General features: G+C 40.0%; 2 protein-coding genes across 5 annotated transcripts in view; both read left to right on the top strand.

Moving 5' to 3' along the window:
- Nucleotides 1–14,687, top strand: part of dgki (diacylglycerol kinase, iota) — a 36,554-nt gene extending 21,867 nt beyond the window's left edge. For all 3 annotated transcript variants that reach the window (XM_030045676.1, XM_030045677.1, XM_030045675.1), the window contains 9 exons: nucleotides 623–692; nucleotides 1,688–1,728; nucleotides 1,881–2,005; nucleotides 2,559–2,584; nucleotides 3,992–4,029; nucleotides 4,810–4,930; nucleotides 5,203–5,239; nucleotides 6,882–6,981; nucleotides 8,304–14,687. In XM_030045676.1, coding sequence (XP_029901536.1) covers nucleotides 623–692; nucleotides 1,688–1,728; nucleotides 1,881–2,005; nucleotides 2,559–2,584; nucleotides 3,992–4,029; nucleotides 4,810–4,930; nucleotides 5,203–5,239; nucleotides 6,882–6,981; nucleotides 8,304–8,420 — 675 coding nt within the window. In that variant the 3' untranslated portion in view covers nucleotides 8,421–14,687. The remainder of the gene's footprint in view (nucleotides 1–622; nucleotides 693–1,687; nucleotides 1,729–1,880; nucleotides 2,006–2,558; nucleotides 2,585–3,991; nucleotides 4,030–4,809; nucleotides 4,931–5,202; nucleotides 5,240–6,881; nucleotides 6,982–8,303) is intronic.
- On the top strand, nucleotides 12,466–20,416 carry LOC115355047 (apoptosis facilitator Bcl-2-like protein 14). 2 transcript variants are annotated; one of them, XM_030045680.1, is made up of 8 exons: nucleotides 12,466–12,471; nucleotides 14,898–14,990; nucleotides 16,262–16,632; nucleotides 17,085–17,192; nucleotides 18,096–18,157; nucleotides 19,227–19,388; nucleotides 19,617–19,730; nucleotides 19,841–20,416. In XM_030045680.1, exons 1-8 carry the CDS (start codon nucleotides 12,467–12,469, stop codon nucleotides 19,880–19,882), a joined length of 957 nt encoding a protein of 318 aa, XP_029901540.1. In that variant the 5' UTR covers nucleotide 12,466; the 3' UTR covers nucleotides 19,883–20,416. The 2 variants fall into 2 exon arrangements, with proteins under 2 accessions (XP_029901540.1, XP_029901538.1); XM_030045678.1 differs by having other exon boundaries at nucleotides 16,262–16,644.
- Nucleotides 20,417–22,183: the final 1,767 nt, after the last annotated feature.

The raw sequence follows: 22,183 nt of genomic DNA, 5'->3' as shown, positions 1-22,183 counted from the left end.
AAAAACAAACAAACAAACAAAAAAAAATAGGTGCAAGGATTCAGTGTTTCTCACAAAATGATACACTTGTCACAGTAGAACAGCCTCTGAAAGGGCATTTATTCATGTGATACTAAAGACATGATGATGATGGAGGAAACTCTTGGACACATCCATGCCTTTAAATGAAAAATGAAACTACAATACATAAATAAACAAATAAATGAAAAAAGAAAATAAAATTGCAGGTTTTAGAGTAACTAAAATCCTCCTTCACTGCACTGGAATTATTTCTCTGGTAAGATATCTGAAATTGCTTTAACAGAGATGTAAGTAGCTGTAATGAAAGAGGAGCCTCTGTCACTCTATTAGAGGAAATATCTTGTCTGGCAGATATCCAGCTTTTAGACAAACAAGCATATCAACTTAATCCCATTTTCTATTACAGTATGCAGTGTGTCATGATTGTCATTAAATTGCTTTTTCTGTTTCTTTTGCTCTTTTTTAACTCATGTTTTTTTCTTGTCTTGCTTTCTCTCTGTCTCTCTATTTTTCCCTACATATTATGAAGACTTTCTCAACTCTATACACTTCCTCAATGAGGAGAGGCCAAAAGCTAAATGAACTCTTTCTCTGTTTGCAGGATGAGAGTCGGGGTGTTCCAAGGACCAGTTCAAGCAGCAGACTGTCTCCCAACTGGAGCTTCCTGGACTGTGAGTGACATACAGATACTTTTTGCAAGAGTTGAAACCAGATGTCATCATTATGTAACATAAGTATTAAATACTGTATGCCAAAGTATGTAAACTAACTATGATTTTAACATGAAGTATCAATCAGTCAATCAAATCAAATCAATTTTTATTTGTATAGCACATTTCATATACAGAATACATCTCAATGTGCTTTCCAGTAAGATTAAAATAGACATACAGACCCACACAAATGCGGCCCAGTTCCAGTGGAACACATTTATACATAAAAGTAGATAAAAGTCAAGGAGAAAAAAATAACTAGGTAAAAGCTCTGGAGAAAATAAAAGTCTTAATACCTGATTTAAACTTGGCTATGGTTGGGGAGCTTCTTCCAGAGACTGGGAACATAATGGCAGTTTTCCCAGCTCCTGTTGTTACTGTAGGTATGGCTGGAAGCCCCTCATATAAATCAATTTTCAACTAACTTTGTTTCACAAGAAAAAGTGCACAGACATCAAGGGGGCTGAATTCTTTTTATAGCCGCTGTTGTTTTGACTCCTCACCAAAGTATGCAAAAACTAGAGATTATGTAAATAAACAGGGAGCGATGGGGTGAAGTGGGTAAAGCATTTCAGCACAGCAGACATTCATCTCCCTCTTAGATTCTCATCCAGAGCACAGTCAGTAATATTAGCCATATTGACATTTATAAACCTGGTTGTCTCTGCGGAGGAAAATGATAGCAACTGCTAACTTTTCAATGCAAATAGGAATACAGACAGACACTGTTAATTCAGTTACATTTTTTTGTTATTCCACTTCACTTAAGTACACCAAAAAACATCTCCACAGTCCAAACAAGAGAAAACGTGAGATAAGCAACTTGGTTTTACTGGATTAAATTCTGCACTTCTGCATTGGCAGATCATGATCACTACATCCCATACAACATGATTGACTGACTGTGACTTATCCTGTTGACTTCCAGTAAAACCTGTTTCTCTGCTCCACAGCCACGTCAGCCGACCGCTTTTACCGCATCGACAAGGCTCAGGTAGGGGACGCTCCTCTTCTACTGTAGATTGAGTGATGCTGTGACAAAGCAGACACGACTGGACCCAAATATCAGGCCCTTATTAGTCAAACAACTGATTATTGCTGATTATCCTGCTAATATCATGTGTGTGTGTGTGTGTGTGTGTGTAGGAACACCTTCACTTTGTGACGGAGATCTGCCAGGATGAGGTGTTCATCCTGGACCACGAGGGACCAACGGTGAGCCAGAGCTCATCAACTGGGATGCCTGACCTGGTAGTGGAACCTACTGCAGGGTAAGAAAGCACAAAACCGAAGATACTGCACACACACATGCGCGCGCACACACAGACACACATGCGTGCGCACACACACGCACACGGTAACTCATGACAAACTGGATGTGTATTCAGATAAAATGCACACACACAACACACAGATGGACACACTGATATGCATGTAGGTCATCATGCATACATGATGACTCATAGCTACATATGAACCAAATGTGTCTTTTTAATTTTATCATATTGTATAACTCTGTACTTCACTGGTTGCATAATTTAGTCTGTTAGTTGCACCAGTTAATATCAGGTTATCTTTAACACATAATAATATTTCGTAAGCACATACAAAGATATATTTAACATTTATAAATAACATTTTGGAAAGCATTGTTTAGCATGCTCTCCAAAATCCAGAATACATGTTCACATCATGTTTATAAATATTACACATGTCCTTCTGTGCATTTACCACTAGGTTTTTGTTTGTTGCAAAAGTGTTGTTTATAAATGCTTTACTAATCATAGTGTCATAATAGCAATTCTGTCTAATTCCTCTCTGTAGCGCTCCACTGACTCCAGAGGAACAAGGTAGAATACACACACACACACACACACACACACACACACTCCTGCATGCTAAGTCAACAGGTTAAAATTAGTTTAGTTATTTGTTGAGACACGTTTGAAAAATATCAGTGACCTCAGAGCAGCGTCTCTTTTCCCCCTGCTGAGTAAAAACCCTGAAATACCCTGAAGGCCTCATAGACGCTTTGCAGACGTTTGCAGCTTTTCAGAATAAGTTTCAGTTCCTTAATCATCCCATCCGTGCATCCGGAGATTGTAGGACGTTTCTTTTCATCTCTGTAGGGACGTTTTGGAGAACAATTGGGGATCAACGGGTTTTTTTCCCCCAAACCCTCCGGATGACTAATTGTAATTTTCGGGACTCTCCAAAGCATAAAATTGAGCCCCACCCTAAAAGAGACTAGACTTGTAGTGTCGTCATAGTCACTCACATCTACATTGCAACATGCCTCACAGGCCGTGTGTGTGTGTATTTTCACTTCTGTGTTTTATATAGGCTACTCTACCTCGACATGTATATAACCCTAGAAAGGTAAACAAGACAATCTACCTGACACATAAATGATACTAAATAACATCATAAAAACTTGTTCACTCTGAGACTAAGCAACCAGGTACAGTGTACAATGTGCAAAATAAGCTTTTTTCCATCATATCTGCTTTACCTAACACAATTTGACAATAATTGAGCCCCTTAAAAATTAATTTCCTACTCTCTTTTTCCTGTTGTGGCTCATTTATAATTTCAAAAATGTCACCTGTAAGGTCAGTTGATAGCAGGTTGGTTTTGCCAGGTTCTTAAATTGATGATTTATTCAGTTTTAAGATGCATTAAAAGGCACCAAAGGCACCATTTTTCTTTCTGAAACTGGCAGATGCACCATTATCTGTGCTATCAATCTGTTTGTTGGTGCCACTGAAGTTTTCAGCTTGACTAATCATGCGGGTTCTGGGCTTTGTAGGGCAGTAAAGAGTTGATTAAAGGTCAAGAGAGTATTGGCTCTGCCAATATTGGCTAAAGCCGCAGTCTATGAATGATAAATGATAAAGTGGAGCTACAAATAGGTCAGACCCAGCCTTACGGGACAAACATGAGCCAATGAGACAAAATGTTGTGTTATAATAAATGAGAGAAGAAACTCCAGTAATGGTGGAAACACAAAAACCCTGGTTAAACAAAGTAATAGGTCACTTTGGTTCATGTTTTTTGCACAGACATAAAATGTGAATATCCACAAAATGAGTTCAGTGATCAGCTGGATAGCGGTGCAGATTCTACTGTATTAGAACAACAAACACATGCCAGGATGTGCAGGAAAAGGGAAGTTACTGTGTTTACAGTTTGAATAGAAAATGACTGTGTGTGATGTGGAAAGTCCAGAGACCTATGTGTGTGTCTTTGTTTCACAGCATTGTTGACGGCTGCCTGCTCTGGGGATCTTTCTATGGTAACACACTCTGAATTTTTTTGACACACACAACTACTGTATGATATCATTGTGTCTAACTTAGGCATCATTGTAATTGGCTACCTGGGCAATATCTTGTCTTTACAAATTAAAGTAATAATAACATTTTCATCATCTGTGTTACTACTGTTGAGCTATGATAGGTTCAACATATGTTCAGTTTATGAAAGCTTTTATATTTGTTATTGAAAACACCCAGTGTCTGGTGGCTCTTTCCTGGAAAAAAAAAAAATCCTCAAATAAATAGGAAAGACATAGAGAGTGCCACCCACAAAAAAGCAGAGAATACCAATCCCTAATTGAAGGTTTATTTACTTTACACATTGTGATGTGGTTTTAAATACTTGAATGCCAAGAACAATACCAAGCTTTCTAGAGCTGTCAGTCACAGGGAGCAGACAAACCCAACTGTCCTGTCTGTCGCCATGACAAAGCAGTTGAATGCATGGCCGCCAAAAATTTTAGATGACTCTCCCCATCCCCTGAAGCATCACACTGAGCTGTTGCCCTCAGGCTGCAGGTTTAGACTCTGCTAAGAAAATAAAAACACCTTTTAAAAAGATCAGTAATCCCTTGTTCATGAACATCTTGCAGAATATCATTTTACTTTGTTAAACGGTGATCCAGTTAATGTCACATATATTTATTGGCATCTTCATGAACACTTCCTCTCCCTCTCTTTCTCTCTCTCTCTCACACTCACTCTCTCTCTCTCTCTCTCTCTCTCTCTCACTCTCTCACTCTCTCTCTGCCCCCCAGCTGTCAGAGTGTGTGTGTCGCGGGGTCAGTTTGCTGGTTAGGGACTCACGAGGCTGCTCAGCATTACATATGGCTTCCCAGAATGGACACACACAACTTGTCAGCTACATACTGCAACAGGGTGAGCGTGTGCATAGGGTACAGAATGTGTTTATGTACGTGTCATTACTGTAAAACTACATTCACTAAGACTGGGAGGCAGAACATGATGAATCAACCATGAATGCATCTTTACAAATGATACAATAAGGCATCACAGCTAATTGGAGAATTAAATAATGATATTTGAAAATGCTACAGCTATCACTTTATTTTTGTTTCAGGTTTTCTCTGGAACATTAAAGGCAAATATAATTAAATAAATAGTGTCTTCTCTTTGTTTCTCCCCTCCAGGCTCCAAAGTGCTTCTGGATTTGACAGACAGAGAGAAGTATGTTTGCTATTGTTAGTTTTGTTTCTCATAAAACCAAGCTTTATCAGGAATATATATTTTTTAATCCACAAATCACCAAAAAGAACACAAAATATCAAATATCTGATCAGGGAGAGTAACCATGGTTCAAAATGACATCATTCAGTTCGCATTGTTCAAAATTAACAGTATTGTCGATATGTATGCAGTTTTAACTTTAGCTCTTTACTACTTTGTAACATCTTATACTATAATGTCGTTTTTATTTTATTAATTATTTATATTGACCTAATACATGCCAAATAAGTCTGAAATAAAGCAGTATGCTCTGTGAAGTGGGCCATTGAACAAACCTCAGGATTTATTTATTATTATTTATTCTGGATCCAGTTGCTGTTGAGACGGTGGAGTGCTCACACTTACCCATTTCACCATCATCACAGTCTGTAAATAAATGAACAAATAAACACTGATACATCATGTATGTCCAGCCTGCTTGGAAATTTGGAAATTGTGTTATGAAATAAAGTGACAAGTGTGGTTTGGTTATAAAACGGACCTTTTTCGCAGCAGCTATTTTGACATGAAACAGCAAGTTTCATGTCAAGTTAATGACTGAGGTCTGTCAGTGTTTTTTTCATCTTTTTGCTCTTTGTCTTTACATTTTAAGACAGCTACTTATCATGATCGCCTGAAATTAAATCGGAGTTGCCTCAATGCTGGCAAAATCCCAGATACAGGGACAGTGGCAGCAGCTTTCTCATTGCACAGCGATTCTGTGCATAATTCTGAGCCCTCTGCACTGTGGCACTTTGCCACACCGTTTTTTTGTTTTGTTTTGTTTTTTAGATGCTTTCACCATTGTTGTTTTACAGTCAGTTGTATATTCAAAACAGGCATGTCTTGGGCAGAGATTAGGTGAGGTGAGAGGATTGGAATGTAAGAAGGGCAGGTGCGCAGATCTGGCATACACATGGTTTTATTCAGCTGAAAAATTCTGTACTCACCAATTTTGTAAGCTCTATTTGTATACCATCTTTTACTGTGAATTCTATGCAAAGGTTTACACATGAGGCACTAAAAAAAAAAGAATAAACACCTGGCGTAACCAAGGCCCTTGGAAGTCCTTTTCTGCAATCAAGGCAGAGCATGCAGCAAACCTGAATGTTTTTCTTTACTCAGTCCAGTTTGAACTTTGTGCACAGCAAACAAGCGAGTACTTGGGAAGGAACAGGGAACAGAAGCCACAGTTGTTTTAATGATAAATACCAGCCGATGACTGTGACCCAAACATGGCCAGTAAAGGGAAGTCAAACCAGTCTAGGTGTACAGGGTTCAGTGGTGTGTCATGGGTTTACAATTACTGTAGTACCAGCAGATCTTAAGCACCAGAGTTCAAAGTCCAAACACCGGTCACTCTTACATAACAAGTCACCATGATCAAGTACAGGTGGGAATGTTGCAACAATCCTGCTTTTCCAGACTTTTATTTGCAGATTATGATAATTGATATGAGTTGTAAACTTTTACATGACCTTATCTGATCACTGGGACTTCACCGTATGTATGTCTGTGTGTGTGTGTGTGTGTGTGTGTGTGTGTGTGTGTTTGTTTTTTTGTGTGTGTGTGTGTGTGTGTGTGTGTGTGTGTGTGTGTGTAGAGGGGACACTGCCTTGCACAAAGCGGCCTCAGAGAAGCAGCACACCGTGTGTCGATTGCTGGTGGATGCAGGGGCTTCCCTCAAAAAGACCAACTTCCAGGTAGACACACAGACATGAATCTGAGCACTCCTATTTCCTGTAAGTCAGATGACTCTTTTGGTATCAGAAAGCAGCACGACTCTGTTAATCTACATGCTGACTACAGCTCATAAAATCTGGGTGTGGCTGTCTTTCTCTCTTGCAGTGTGTCATAGATTAACCTGCAAACTCCCTCTTGAAAGCTTTAAAATGTGTCTCAGCATGAATATAGTTACATGTAGTGTTTTAAGTTTTGAATTTATTTTTTCAGGTCATACTATACCATATGTGGTCTCCTGGCGCACTGTTGTTGGAAAAAAAAAAAAAAAGTTTTATTCTTGTTATATTACATATATTGCCATAGTTCTACAGTTGCTTTCATTTCCACATTTATTTCAGTTGCAAATTAGTATTGTATTTAATCATAACTAGAGCTAAAAAGCTTTTTTAAAGTAGAAGAAACAGCACAGTATCAAGGTTCCTCCTCCCCTTTTGCACTGACCAGGGTAAAGTTAGTTTCATATATTAAATTATTCAACAGACATTCAGGCCTTCAAACCTCATTAGCTGTATAATTTAGATGCAGAAATTTGCTATCTCACGAGCACGCCGCTGATCAATAGTTGATAGCTACTTAGAGGCTGTCAATGTACTCTCCACTATGAGTTTATAGGAGAATATACTTTCAGTTGTTTCCCTGGAAGAAGAGATTGTGTATTGCAGTGTGACTTTCCTGGCTAAATAAAGGATACATTTAAAAAAAAAAAATGCGACATGACCAAAAGTAACTCTACAGTGTCTTGTTTATGTCTTTGGGGAAACACCGTCATATTTTCAGTGCAAGGCTGCTTGACTCTCTGTGACTGTCGCCATGATTCAGGTTGCGTTTGTAGGGTGTTTTCTGCAGGAAACACAGGATTAATTATGGGATGCATAGCAACAGTTGGCAGTATGGTAACAAACTAGACTTAGTCTCACTGTGTGTAATTAAGTTTAGTGTGTAAAGTTGTGTGAATATTTGTGAAGATAGTAACTTGTGTGTAAAACATGTTTTGACATGTTTTGGCAGAGAATCAGGGTTATGAAGTGGACTGGTTCATGCAAAAGTTAGCTTTAATCAGATTAAACGAATCAAGTTCCAGCTATTGTAGCTAAAAACAAGAAAAAAACAAAACCGTATCTCAGACTAACTCATAGGTCGAATTTGTGACTAACCCACTGAAACAGAAAGCACCAGATTGCCCAACATTTGCTTGAGACACTGAAAACGATGGCATTTTCACACATCCTTTTCTCTGTTTTTGTGTGCTTTTTGTGTACGTGCGTGTGTGTGCGTGCACCAGGGGAAGACGCCAGCAGACCACGCCAAAGCTGAGGGAGACTCAGAGCTGGCCACGTACCTGAGCACTCAAGAACAGACGCCGCCTGTCGCTAACGAAGACTTGGAAACTGCCGTCTGAGACACACACACACACAAACACTCACGCACACACTCACACACACTCTGTCTCTCTTGACTCTACACACACTTTGTAGTGGAGAAGAAGCTTGGAGAGTGAAAAGAACCGAGTCTGGCTCTTCAGATGGATGATAAATCTGTGGACGACTGGACCGACTAAACAGAGGAGTGAACTGCCTCATGTTATAGCAGTACTGCAGTGAAGAGAATGTTTCATTGGTCAACTATTTATTTGTATTTATTTATTCATATTCTATTTATTGGCTGGTTGTACTGATTGTCTGACTGGGTGATTGATTGTAGGAGTTTTAAGGGTTCAGGCTGCAAGTGCACTTTGCTCAGCTGTCAGTGGTTGTGAGTTCCCTTGTTAAAACGTCATCAGGGGAGTCAGGTGAGAAATTTAGTCCATTTTCTGAGCTCATGAAACATGTTGCTTCTCATTTTGGGTCATATTACTTAATAAGCAGGAGGGCGTAGGGTTGACACCCTCAGTTGAAAAAAATACAGAAAGACAGATGAGACATAGGCCAGTGAGACATAGAAGTCCATGTCAAAACTGAGTGAAGTAGCCCACGGCTCCTGTGGACGACTCAGACGTGCCAAAGACATTGCACTGATGTAGTGTCATATTAACATTTCACTGCTGTCCCCACCATCTGTCACACTGCTCTTTACATTCTTTTCTTATCGTTTTAGGCTATACTGTAAGCCGAACAAAATGTAACCAGTTATTTATTGATGTCATGTGCTGTTTTATTCAGCATATTTTAGATTACAACGAGTGGAGGGCTTTGGATTAACTGTGGATATCAATTTATCCTCGATAATTTCACTGCCCTGTTTGAAGAGGGTTTACTGTAATTGGATTTTATTCTTGGAAACCCAAACCACCAGATTTCATGACTTTACAGGATGAAAACTAAACTGAGAAGTTATCCGTTCAATTAAAAGAAAAAGAGGAAGCAGGAGTGCTACGTCCAAACTTGCAACGCCCTTGGAAGAGGGAAGGACCTGACAACAACTGGCCCACAAAAAAAAAAAAAAAAAAACTAGGTCCAGGCGCTCAAGGTGGTTTAGTTTAACACACAGGAATATAGACATCCATATTCAGAAGTTTAAAATGTGAATAAACTAGTATGCGTTTTTAGTTAAAAGGCTAAGACTAAATTAAAATTGGCGATCAAAACTAATAGTGGTTTCCTGGTTTCCAGACATTTTTAATAATTTTCAGCAGCTCTTCCATACTCGCGTGTCTTGGCTGTCTTGGTCACCTGACAGCTGTGGATTTGGCTGATATGGGCGATGAATGTTGACACCGATGGTCAATGGTAGCTGATAAGCGCTGATATTCAGCTTCTTGAATATAGTTGACTATAAAGAAATGACATGTATTTGGTGTTTCCCCAGAGTTTTGTTCCTGCCAAGGTCAACAAGCCTCTCAAACACCACAATCTCTCCACTGAAACCCAGAATAGTAAAAATAATGTATTTATGCATATTCTTGTGTGGAGTCTGATCATAATGTCATGTTAGACTTAGTTCAGATTAAGGGCTTCCTATAGACAGCCAGTGTAGTATTGATCAATACTGTAAATCAGTATTATTGACCAAAATGCATCATATCAGAGATGGACCACACAGACTGAAGCAGATCTGATTTTATACAGAGGAGCATTACTGACCCCATAAATCTGACTGTAGGTGTTTGGAAAATACACTTAATATGTTTTCTGGGTGTTTTGAGCATAATCACCTACCAGTTACTTACCACTGTGCTATAGTATTATCACCAGGATGTCCCGCTGCAGTGACACAAACAAACGCTCACACACTTTGACGTTCAGTGGTGTGACGGTGTGTATTTGGTACTCCTGACCCGGCAGACGGCTTTTCACATGCACCTTGTGCGCGTGCGATTGTGTGGATGAACCCTAATCCATATCAGGTCTGGATAAGAGGAGCGGGTTGATACTACTGCAACGGGAAGAGACTCAGAAAGATGAGAAACACACTCCGTTTTGCCCTCTGTGCAGCATGTACATAACTATAGACTGTGTGTTGTGTTTTAATAGTGCGTGTGTGCATGTGTGCATACATGCGCATGCGTTTCATGTGTACATGTGAGGGTGCGAATGCGCGCGTGTGCGTGCAGCATTTATCCAAGAAAGAGAGAGAGAGAGAGAGAGTGGAGTAAATCTGAGCCATATTCAATGCAATATGAATGGATGACGTCTTTTTGCATTTCTATATTTATCGTTTACATTACATTAATGTTTTTAACATAGTCGTCCATTTAGCACCAAGGAGTATTGAATGTGCAATTTTACTACAGTGCTGGTCGGGTATATGATTGTCTTGTTTCTTTTCTTTTGTGCGCATGTATGTCAATGGATTGAAGCTAAGAAACCCTGTGAGGTCTCTTTTGATATAACCTATTGTAAACTAAATTGATATACAGTAGTAACTGCATTCCCAAATGATTGTGGGGACACTGAATATTTATTATGAGAGTCAGATGTAGCCATCGTAGAAGTCCCATTTGGTTTGCCACCTGCATCCTGCGGCCCATGAGATGCTGGTTTGGAAATTCTGTCTGTGCTTTCCTTTCAGAAACAGAAACCTGCAGAAAGGTCTGACATTTGTTTGTTTGGAGATTTTCTGACTGTTCTGAGTCACGTTTTAAAAACCACTGTAGGGAAGTCGAGTTTCACAAGTCGATGAGCAGATTTCACAGAGTTACACAGTTTGTTGTTTTTATTTATTTATTTTTTTTCAAAAGGTCAGTTAGCCCTTTGATACCTGAGCAAACTCGCTTGATTTATTTGAAAAATGTAAGAGAAAAAAAGGCAAATAAGCAAATTTGCAAAAAAACTTTTAAGTAAAAACTTAAAAGAAAATGACCTGAAAATTAGGAGAAAAAATGAAATTAACTAGTTTGTAAAAGAAATACCATACAGTAATTTATAATTACTATAATTGTATATTTTACATTATATTTCAAGATAAAATATCCTAATAATACACAAGAACTTTGTTTAAAAAAAAAAAAGAAAAAGAAAAAGAAAGTCACTGACACATCCCCCCAAAATGGAAACTAAAATGGAAACCAAACAGAGCAGAGTTTTGCTCAGAGGGGGAAATGAAATCTTTCAGGTTGTTCATCTTGTGGAGCCACATTCATGGTGAAATGCAAGGGGCCCCCCAAATTATTTTTTATCTAGGGATGGCACTGCTGAAATAGCTCTGAGGCAGCTGCTCAAAATGATCAAGTTTGGAATTCGCCCTGAAGTGCGCGTTGTTGATTTTTACAGCCTCAGCGTTCAGGTGAGGTTCACCTAAAGCTCTCACCGTGCTCTTTGCCTGCACTTTTATTTTTTCTATCAGAAGTCTTGTACTTCTCATCCGTCACTAACATCCTCCCTGGCTACTTTCCGCCTCATTTGCAGCCTCTCAGCTGACGAGGAGTCTCTTTGTTAGTTTGTTTTGTTTGTTTTTTTGAATACAGGGCAACTGCAGGACTTGTACGATGGCTATCGCTTTAAACATCCAGCGCCGAGACCCTCCACTGAGGCTCTGGAGATTTAGGGAATAGAGAAATGTGTGCGATTCAAATCCTTAGATCCAACTGTGTCTATCTGGTTATCACATTTTATATTAAGTATCTGTGGTATAAGCTAGGCCCATTCTGAATGACATACACACACATGCTTCTTATCACTCGTTCCATTGATTATGAGCAGAAACATGACTTTGAATTAAACTGTGTCATTCATCAGCATCGATTATGCATGGCATTTCCTTGCCTCCTTGGGAATACTTTCTAATAATGGCATAAAAAAATGCTATTATTATTGTTGTTTAACTATTCTTATTATGAAATTATTATGGTTTTAAATGTTTTATACCTGTGTTTTCTGCTTAGGCTGGAGATGTGTTGGGTGTTATTTTTTGGCTTTTGTATTTTATTTATTTATTTTTTTCTGCTGATGATGATGGGATCACTTGAATGTTTAATGTTTGTTGTTTTTTTCTGCAAAAGAAGACGTGATGCTGTAGTGTTGCCTCTGATATTATTATTTTTTGTTTGAGTTCTGAATGGTTAGAGAAGGGGAGAGACGATATAAGTCATATTTGACAATTTCACCCCAAACAAACCAAAACACCAGTAAGACTAACTGGAAAGCCAAAACTGACTGAGCTTGATGTCAGAAAATGATTCAGTGAAAAAAAGAAATTGCTTTGACCCTCTGACAGTAGATCCACTTCAGTTTTTGTCACCAATCAAAAGGTTTTTTAGTGTGCCACAGTAATACAGTCCACCTTTGATTTACCACCGTTTGCTCAGCTACAGATTAATAAGAGCAGAGGAAATCCTGGGTTCATGTCAGACTGGGGTGAAATACCATTTGCAAATAACTCTTGGCATTTGTTTTAATCCACCCGCTGTGCCACATGGGTGGAGTTTACTACATCTGGGCTAAATCTGCAACTAACAGTTATTTTATATTACTTTATATAACTCTAACAATGATATGAATGGAGAAAACCAAACAAATTGTGGCATCTGAGTGGTGTTTTTGCTCGATAAATGATTCAAATGCATTGATTGTCAAAATTGTTACAGACTGCTATTCTGTCAGCTGAGCAATCAGTCAACTCTCAGCACTAATCAGGACAATTTAGCTTCACTGACAGAAATTTGCACTATATTCTGGCACAAAAGTAGACCGAAACAAGCAGTCACAGCGATAGTGAAAAATGATTTCACCCAGGTTCACCCTCTTCATATCAGCCCACCCAGAGAGACGGTTCCAGGTTTGGGCCTGAACCAGGACTCAGGCTGGAAGAAAAAGGAAGGAAGGAGGGTTACTTGGAAATCGCAAACTCATTCGTGACCACCTGCTTTCAGTTTGAATCTATAACAAACTAGCAGGGTTTCCTGGTAGTAAACCTCCAACATCCACAGAATATGAAATGTTTGAGTTACATGACAGACCTGCTATTACATGGTAACAGTCTTGACAGATGACAGGCACTCCCTCTGTGTGACAAGACTCTGTGAGATTTCCCTTGTGGTTGTGAAGACAAATAACCATTCTCAAGCTATTTGAGGTTCTCGCTGCACTGTCACAGCGTGCATTCCCAAAAGTATTTCACCACCTCCTCGTGTTTCCCCCGTAATTATTTGCTGGCTCACGTACATTGTTTCCACTCTTATCTAGTCAAACAAACTTGTAAAATGCAGCAGTTTGTTCATGAAATAGTCATCAAGTCCAGAACCACGGTGTTTCACAAACCCTGATGGCATTTTATGAGACGTTTTATTCGGTGTGTGGAGAACTGGCTAACTATCTGAAAATAATCATAATACTGGATTACATTACAGATCACAAATGAGCAAACTGGTGATTATCTACATAATGGATTACAGTGTGAAACCTCTGCTCCGTGTGTAACGCCAGACTGTAGTGACCTTTAGTCTGTGTGAAGGTGCCCTAAGCTGGGCTTTTATGAGTACGGAAAGCCTAGCAAACAAATGGCCAGGTCATGTGTAAGCTGTCGAGTCACGAAAATATCTGTGTGGTGTTGAAGAGCACCAGCGTGTGAATCTTCACCTTTTACAGTATTCTTCCTCTTTGAGCTTAGGGAACTAGTTTACGTAAGTTCTCGTCATGTCTGGCTTTAAGTCAGAGTGTGAAGACATGGGTTCATGACTGTCACCTGGTCCAGATGATGACATAGGGAGGGACTTCACAGGCGGTTTGGAGCAGAGTCAGCTGACCTGTGTAACCTGTATGTCTGATCTGGTCCAGGACTCGACTTATTTGGAGAGGCCGACCTATAGTTTGAAAACCAATGCTGTGTGTGTGTGGTGAAGTGTTCCTTTGTTCCTTTTATTTATTGCACTCTGATTGTCACATTTCCATTTTCTAAAAGGACTCCTTTGTGCCATACACACAGACACACACACACATATGAAGAGTATTTTGATGTAGAACAATAACATTATTTTATCACTGAATCAGAAACCAAGAGGAACCCTTCACTGTTCTTTTTCCAACCATAGAATATTCTGGAAGGTAAACACAAAACCCCCTCTACTCTTGATACCCAGTAATTGGGTTGTTTTAAACTATTTATGAACTTTATTATATATACACGCACAACACATCATGTGAGAGGCATAACGACAAAGCATGCCAGATTGTACAGTTGTAACATCATCTGAGTGATCTTATCATTTTAGAAAAAATAAAATAAAGTTTGACGCACTTTTTCCTGCCTCGTCATTGTGGGTTTTGTTCACTTTTGCTTTCAGTTTCTGGCCTCTGAGCTGACGCTTTCCTCGTGACTTGTCCGCTAATCCCAGCTCGCTGGGAGGCGGCCTCGTTCGAGGAAAGCAAACAGAGTGAGAGGTCTTCCCCTCCCTCCTCCCCTTTGAGCCAACAGCTGCTTGATAAAAAAGGCGCTGCGGCAGCTGCCGGTGTTATTGTGGAGAATCAGCTGACTCGCTGACGGAGGGGAAAGAGGAGAGTCAACTTCAAACATCGTCGTTTCACCTGCAAAAACTGTAAGTGTGTCTATGGTTTTAAATTTCTGAGAGGACTACAAACAGTAATTTAAAAGCTGCTCAAAACGTTTTGTTAGACCCGACTTGCTTATCAGTAACATGTCTAGTAGAAGTTTCCAGAACTTTTGGGAAACATTTACTTTTTCGTAGTAACGTAAACGACCCACGCTTTATTTAAAATCCCTTCTTAAAGTTGGTTCATTGGTTTGTCACCCAAACATGTTTTGACGCCAGAGGAGAGTTGAAATAACAGACGAAATGGCTCTAAAAGTTTACATATCATTGAACAAAGTGCTTTACGGTGCACCTGACCTGAATACGCGACTGTTATCGATTCACCTTGAGTGCAGCCTACCTTGTACTAGGAAACATGCCTTACTTGAATTAACAGGTATTTTCACGGAGCCCTGGTGCTTCTCCGTATAAAGTAAAGCGGGGTAGCTAGTGCCGGAGCTAGCATTTTGCCTTTTAAAGTAAATCATCTCTTTAAGCATCGTAATGTACTGTGTTGGTGACCAAAACACGGAAGGAGGGAGATTTGACAGCTGATTGACGGCTGATGTAATATGTTGACATGGAACAACTTGGAGACAAAACTTCCTGGAAAACCCGACGCTTTTAATGTGTGACCTGTTTCGTGCTGCTTGAAATTCGGGTTTCTGCTCCAGGAAGAAGCCTCAGTCGGACTCATAACGGTCATTTCCTTATGTAGTTTTCCTCCTGACAAGAACATGCCTTGACATGATCCATACCCGCTGGAGTGTGATTTCCAATAGTGGCCACCAGGGGGCGGCTGTTTCCACTGAGCATTGCTCACTCCTGAAATGTTAAATTTGACGTGTTTCTCGACATGATTGAAAATTATGGAGTAAATACAACACAAGTAAAATAAAATAATAGAGGTAAAAGGAACGCATTAAACGTGTTACATATTAAGGAAAGGTAAATATTAAAGGAAAACTTATCGATTAGAGAATTATGACTGTTAACAGAATACCATAACAGATACATAGACATTAAGTGAAAAATATAATAATAATAATAATAATAATAATAATACTGAATTACATGAATATATTGCTCATGAACATAATGTGGAAAATGTGCATTAAGCGCCCATTATCTGGTGTATTGAACACTGGATATGTTCAGAAAGTATTATGCCTAATAAGGTAACCTATGTTTTACAGCAGGCAAGGCAGGCTGTCCCAGCTGCTTTTTCCCCTGCTCACATCTGCACCGGCTTGTTCTTTTTTTTTTTCTTACACCAGAACCACCAAGATGTCCAGCGGGCAGGGGGTTCCCAGCCTCAACGGCACCCACAACAACAACAACGGTGACCTCACACATGCTTCGGACCCAGAGCGCATGAATGACTCCGTGGAGTTCAGACTCATGATGGCCTACGCGCAGAGGAGGCGGCCCGGAGGGGACAACAGCTCATCCACACGGGACACCCCAGATGAAAATGCCACGTCCTTACCTCGGACTCCTGCCGAGACAGAGAAAGAGGTGAAGAGGGAGGGGAAGAAGAAGAAGAAGGGGAGATCATTAAAGAAGCTTTTCAGCTGTGTTCGACGTCAGGCAGAAGAGCCGGAGGATGTCAACGCGACTGGTCTCTGCTTCAGATCTGCTTCAAACAGTAAGAACGACGGTGAATATTGTCAAGGCTTGCCACTGTACTCGAAAGGCGTGCTGAGGCTCACTTCTTTTCTTGGCTGTATGGAGAGAATTCCATACCAAACTCCATTCATAAAATCTGGGGAAAATGTTTTAAGGGCCTCTGCACATGTGGGCAAATGTCTACTTACAGCAGTGTTGTGTTACTGTATGGCTTCACTGAAAGCATGAACTGTTTTCACTAGAACTGACCTGTGGGTTGAGTCACCTGTCTCGGCATTTTGTGATTGCCGCTGACTAACATGTGACGCGGTCAAAGAAAGTAGACTGTCTCGTGACGTTGCAGTGCATGACTAGGAAGACTCGTGTACAGGCTTGTATTTGTGTAAATTCCTGACAATGCTGTGCTGTTTTAGTCTTTGTGGTGTCTTGCTCTCTAACATTTTATCTGTGTGGTTGTTATTTGTTTTTCAGGTGGAGATCAAGAGGGGGCTGAGCTGACAAAGTTGGCCAACAGACTGATTAAGTTAGCTGATGAAGTCCCGTTCACTCCCTCAGATATAGAAACAGATTCAGTAGAAGGTAGGTCATGGTTGTTTTATTTTTACTTTACAGAAAAACTGTGGCTATCAAAAAAAATCAGCATTCTTTTTGAACACAACAGCAGATTGGTCATATTTAACGTGTCTGATCAGTTAAAAATAGCTCCGCCACTCAGACCAACTTGTTAATTTGTCACCTTCCTCTGGTTTTTAGCATGGGCAGCTATCAGTGTGTGTGTGTGTGTGTGTGTGTGTGTGTGTGTGTGTGGCTTAGCGGAGCGGAAGCTGTTACTGTAAATTGTTGGCCGTCACCTCAACATGTGTTTGATGTATCTCATTTGGGTGGTACTTCCCTTTTTAATGTGTCTAGTCTGGCCACCAACATCAATCCTTTGAAACCTGAGCAAATTGTTTCAAAATCATGGGAGAGAGGCAATTAGTAAAATTAAAAAAAAAAAATAAAAAAAAAGCAAAAGAGAAAAATCCAGGAAAATTAGCTGAAAATTTTAAAGTGAGAAAAATTATAAGAAATCTTATTTCTAAATTATTAAAATTATAAATATATAAATATCAGATCAGTGGTGCTGCATTGATGTCAGAGTTCTTGTGCTCAAGTAATTCTTGGTAAAGGTGCATTCAAACGCCTTTCACAAGCATTCAGCCTTATTTTGAAACCTGAGCAAAAACACATTACCCCCCCCCCCCCCCCCCACACACACACACACACACACACACACACACACACCCATACCCATAAAGTCACATCAATGATGTATTCCAAAAATACAAGAAATTTATCAATAAATGCCTCAAAAATTAAAAAGAAAATATTAAAATGAATAAAACTGCTAAAAGGGTGTAATTCAACCTTCAAAAATAAAAGCCTGCCCACGGGCTCCTGGCTTCAAAGGGTTAACTGACCAGCTGTGTGTGTGTTTTGTAGACAGCGTGGAGAAGCTGGTGGGCATGCTGCTGAGGGAGCAGGGAGACAGACTCAACCAGGAGGTGAGAACATCACAACGCGCCTCCTTTCCTCCCTGATGGCCTGAAATGTTTTGTGTCCCGCTCTGGAGATGTTAGTGGGGTTCAGGAGATGTGGCAGCACTGTGGGAGCTGTTTTTTTCACCAGTTTCATGAACTGGCTGAAGTGCTCACACAGCAGCAGCAGTTACACAACAACACACCCAGTTTCCATCAGAGCAGGGCCAGAGTTCACTGATCACTGTTTTTATTGCAGTCCGGCTTGTTAATTGGCACACCTTGATTCACAGAATGTGTCATACAGATTTTCTGTTTGTGTGATAGAGTGCAGAGACCCGACCCACGCCCGTATGGATCCAATGAGTCAGGCCAATTTAGAAATTATGTTCAGGTTGGGGTCAGGTTCAGTTATTTTAGTGAAAAAAAAAAAAATAAGCGACCTACTATCTGTTCTGGGCAACTTCCTGTATGGTGCTGGAATTTACAGGCGGTAAATGTAACCTATCAGTGGAGGACAATCAAAATCTCAGGCTTGGGTCGGGATCGGAAAAAAAATGTGGCCCGATTTGCACTCTAGTGTGCAAATCTTGGATAAATAATGAACAGACTTGTGTCAGGCCCTTTGATTGGTTATCTGACTATTGAGCTCGTTTCTAAACCTTGGAAAACTGAGAGAATGATTTTCTTCAAAAACCTTGGGGAGAAAAAGACAAAGCAAATTTGCAGCAAGTCAGCAAGAAGTTAGTAAAAACAAAAGAAAATTAGCACACACACACAAAAAAAAAAAAAACAGCGAAAAAATTTGTCAGAAAAATAGAACTGGCTATAATCATTAAATTGCCCAACAAAGATGAAAGAAAATTGGAAAAACTATCTTAAAATTGAAAATAAAAAGAAATGAAGCAAATTTTGTTCAGAGGGTGAAATAAAATCTTTCAAATAAAAAAAAAAAACCTGCCTATAAGTACCTGGGATTCAAGGAGTTAAAAGGATGTGAATTTCTCTGAGTGTTGCCAAATATCACAAAATGTCACTCAGACTCCCTGTCAAAGGAAATATTAAATTAAAAATGGTCTCTTGTTGTTTCCACCAGGTTCTGCGAGAAGTCCCGAACATCGGGGAGCTGTTCAGAAACTACAGCTTCTTTGAAAAGCTAATATCCCTCTTCCTCAGGAGGATGGGCTTCAAGACCTTTGAGCCTGACGGTCTGGGGCCACAGGGATCGCCCAAGACTCAGATCGCCCTGACCTGTGAGGTAATGAAATACACACACAGGAAAATAACTTTGAAGAGGTTTATTACTATTGTAGGACCTATTTTTTACAGTTTTAGTGTGAGTGCAGTAACAGTATGGGAGATGGTGCTGAATTCTGGTCATTTTTGGCATGAAAGCAGTCCAATTAAAATATGCGGACACAATATATGCATAAAATCAGCTACTTGCAGCTTCAGTACAAACATTTCGACATCTCCTCCCGGTCAGGTCACCAGTCGTCTGTCAGCAGTGAACACCCTGCCCATGAACCGCCTGCTGGGCTTCGGGGCAAACTACCTGCACACGCATTACTCAGCCTGGGTGGCACAACAGGGGGGATATGTACGTAAAACACACACACACACACACACACACACACTCATACACACCATTTTACACTGACACTGTGGAAATGAACAACCGTCATCTCTTTGTCTCTGTCATCTGGGCAGGATGCAGCCATCGAGGATGAAGAAGAGGAGGAAGTCCACTGATGGCGCGGAGTTCCAGCTTCACGGCTCACATCAGTCCTCTCGCCGCTTTACAGTTTGTCTTAACTGGACCTTGAAGTTTCACAGTGGTAGGGTTAGGGTTAGACAGGGAAGTCGGCTTGCCATCCCGTACAGATGATGTCAAGTTCAAAATCCAGCGGTGGCCAGACAGTGTTATCCACCTCTGACATAACGGACGTTCATTCGCTATTTTACTCTTCAGGAATGGGATAGCGATCTAAAACTGGACATGTATACCTTTGTCAGATTTAGCGGAGTGGAGTGATTCAGAGGCGTCTCCACCGCATCAAGCATGAAATCAGAGAGGATTCTGCTGAATCGCTCGACATCTCACTTCATTTGAGATGCACTGTGAACATCGTAGACTGTGACAGGGAGTTTCTAACAAGAAGTGTTGGGTTTCAGTCTGGACCATGGGAAGAAACAGGAGCCCCCTCCCCTCACTGCCTCACTCAGGTCTTAATTTAATGCCAGTTCCTTCAGAACAAAAACATTGCACAAAAAACAAAAAAACAATTGTCTTATTAGTACAATGTAGCCACTATCATGTTTGATTCCAGTTTCTACAGGGAGAAAAGCGGTACAAAAAACCTTTTGTCACTGTCTTACATCAAGCCAAAGAGCAAAATATTTATGTACTAATGATGACTTGTTTTATGTGATTCTTTCTGATCTGGTACATTCTATGCTTGAAATTAGTCTCTACTTTATTATTCAGGGATCTGTAGTAATGAAAGCATTATGGGAAAAAAGTGTTACTATTTTTGTTGTTTTTTAGTATGTAGAAGAAATGTATTTTGTATTCGTAAATGTTATTTTTCTCTACTTGCACAATGAACCCAGTTTTTGTATTTATATTGACAATTATGAATTCATGAATAAAACCTGTTTGATACAAGACAGCATCTACTCGCATATTTTCTGTTCACATGGTTTGATTGTTATGGTATTTTTTTATGGTGTCCATTTTGGCACAATTGTTCATTTTACTTCACTGAAACATGGTAGACATCATTCAGCAAAATGTTGCTTCCAGTCTCTGGCATTGTGAACTTTGCAGAAGACTGATCACTGCATGTAAAACACATCACCTCAAGCTCACAGTCAATATGTGTCAAAACAGACACCGTTTATTAAAAATTAAAATGCTCATTCACATCACTCTCTCATCAACCTGTCCAACATGACACTTCCACCCAAGTGCAGTAGTACAGTTAAATACTTTTATATTTATTCAATAATAAGGAACAGCGACCTCAGCTGGTGACCTGCAGCAGCTGCAACACAGCATCTTCTACAAAAGTCTCTGTAACAGGACTTGAGATACCTGGCTCATGTGAGGGCTAAACAACAGGGGCCTACACCTGGTGGGGGGAGAGGGGGGAGAGGGTGGCCCCTTCCTGATTTGTTCAGGCCGGGTCAGTAGAATATTTATTGATGATGGAAATAGCCTGAGGAAAAGAAAAAACAAAGTTATAGCGACAGCCATGGGCAGCCTGGGTCTGCAGGATATTGACCGTTTGAGGGATGGTCGACTAAACTGATATGAAGGCAGTTGTAACTTACTATAGTAACTACTTACTACACTTTACTGCTGTACTATACTACTAATATAATACTACTAAATCCAAGTCTGTCACAATATGTTCTTTGTTTGGTTTCAGGAGTGGTCAAGTGTTCATTTAGCCTGTTCAGTCTCTCTGTTTAGTCTTTAATAACGAACTTATTCTGTTTTATTAATTTCAGTTCTTCATCAATGCATTTCCTTTTCGATTGCAGGGTCATGCATTTTAGCTTTGGCCCTTATAGCATCAAGTTCCGAAGCCAATAAACCCATAAATTTCTCTCTCTCTCTTTCCTCTCACAATAAAACATAAGTTGTGTTTTCCATTTGATTTGTCAGTTGTGCATACTTTCTTTTATTCATTTGATGAACTTTATTGTATTGTGGATGCAGTGACTATTAATACAATTTTGGACTTGGCTCAGCAGTCTCTTGACTCTCTTTTTTTACTTTTTTTCAAGTGCTCTGAAGTGATGTCCCCTTTTTGTAGCAGCAAGATTACATAAATTCTAGGCTTAGTTTTCCCCCTAAATCCTAATGCTAAAATCCACTGTAAATCCACATCTTAAAGCTGATATAGTGGTTATACTGGCATGTGGGTACACTGGTATGGACCTCCACAATTTACAATCACTTATGTTTGATTGGTTGCCCCAGATCAAAAAACCCAGTCCCCTGCAGGACAAGTCCATTGTCCTGCAGGGGACGTGCTGCCTGCT

Source organism: Myripristis murdjan, chromosome 23 (assembly GCF_902150065.1).
Source record: "Myripristis murdjan chromosome 23, fMyrMur1.1, whole genome shotgun sequence".
Taxonomy (NCBI): domain Eukaryota; kingdom Metazoa; phylum Chordata; class Actinopteri; order Holocentriformes; family Holocentridae; genus Myripristis; species Myripristis murdjan.
The sequence above is the reverse complement of the archived record's forward strand: the minus strand, read 5'-3'. Positions and strand labels throughout refer to the sequence as shown.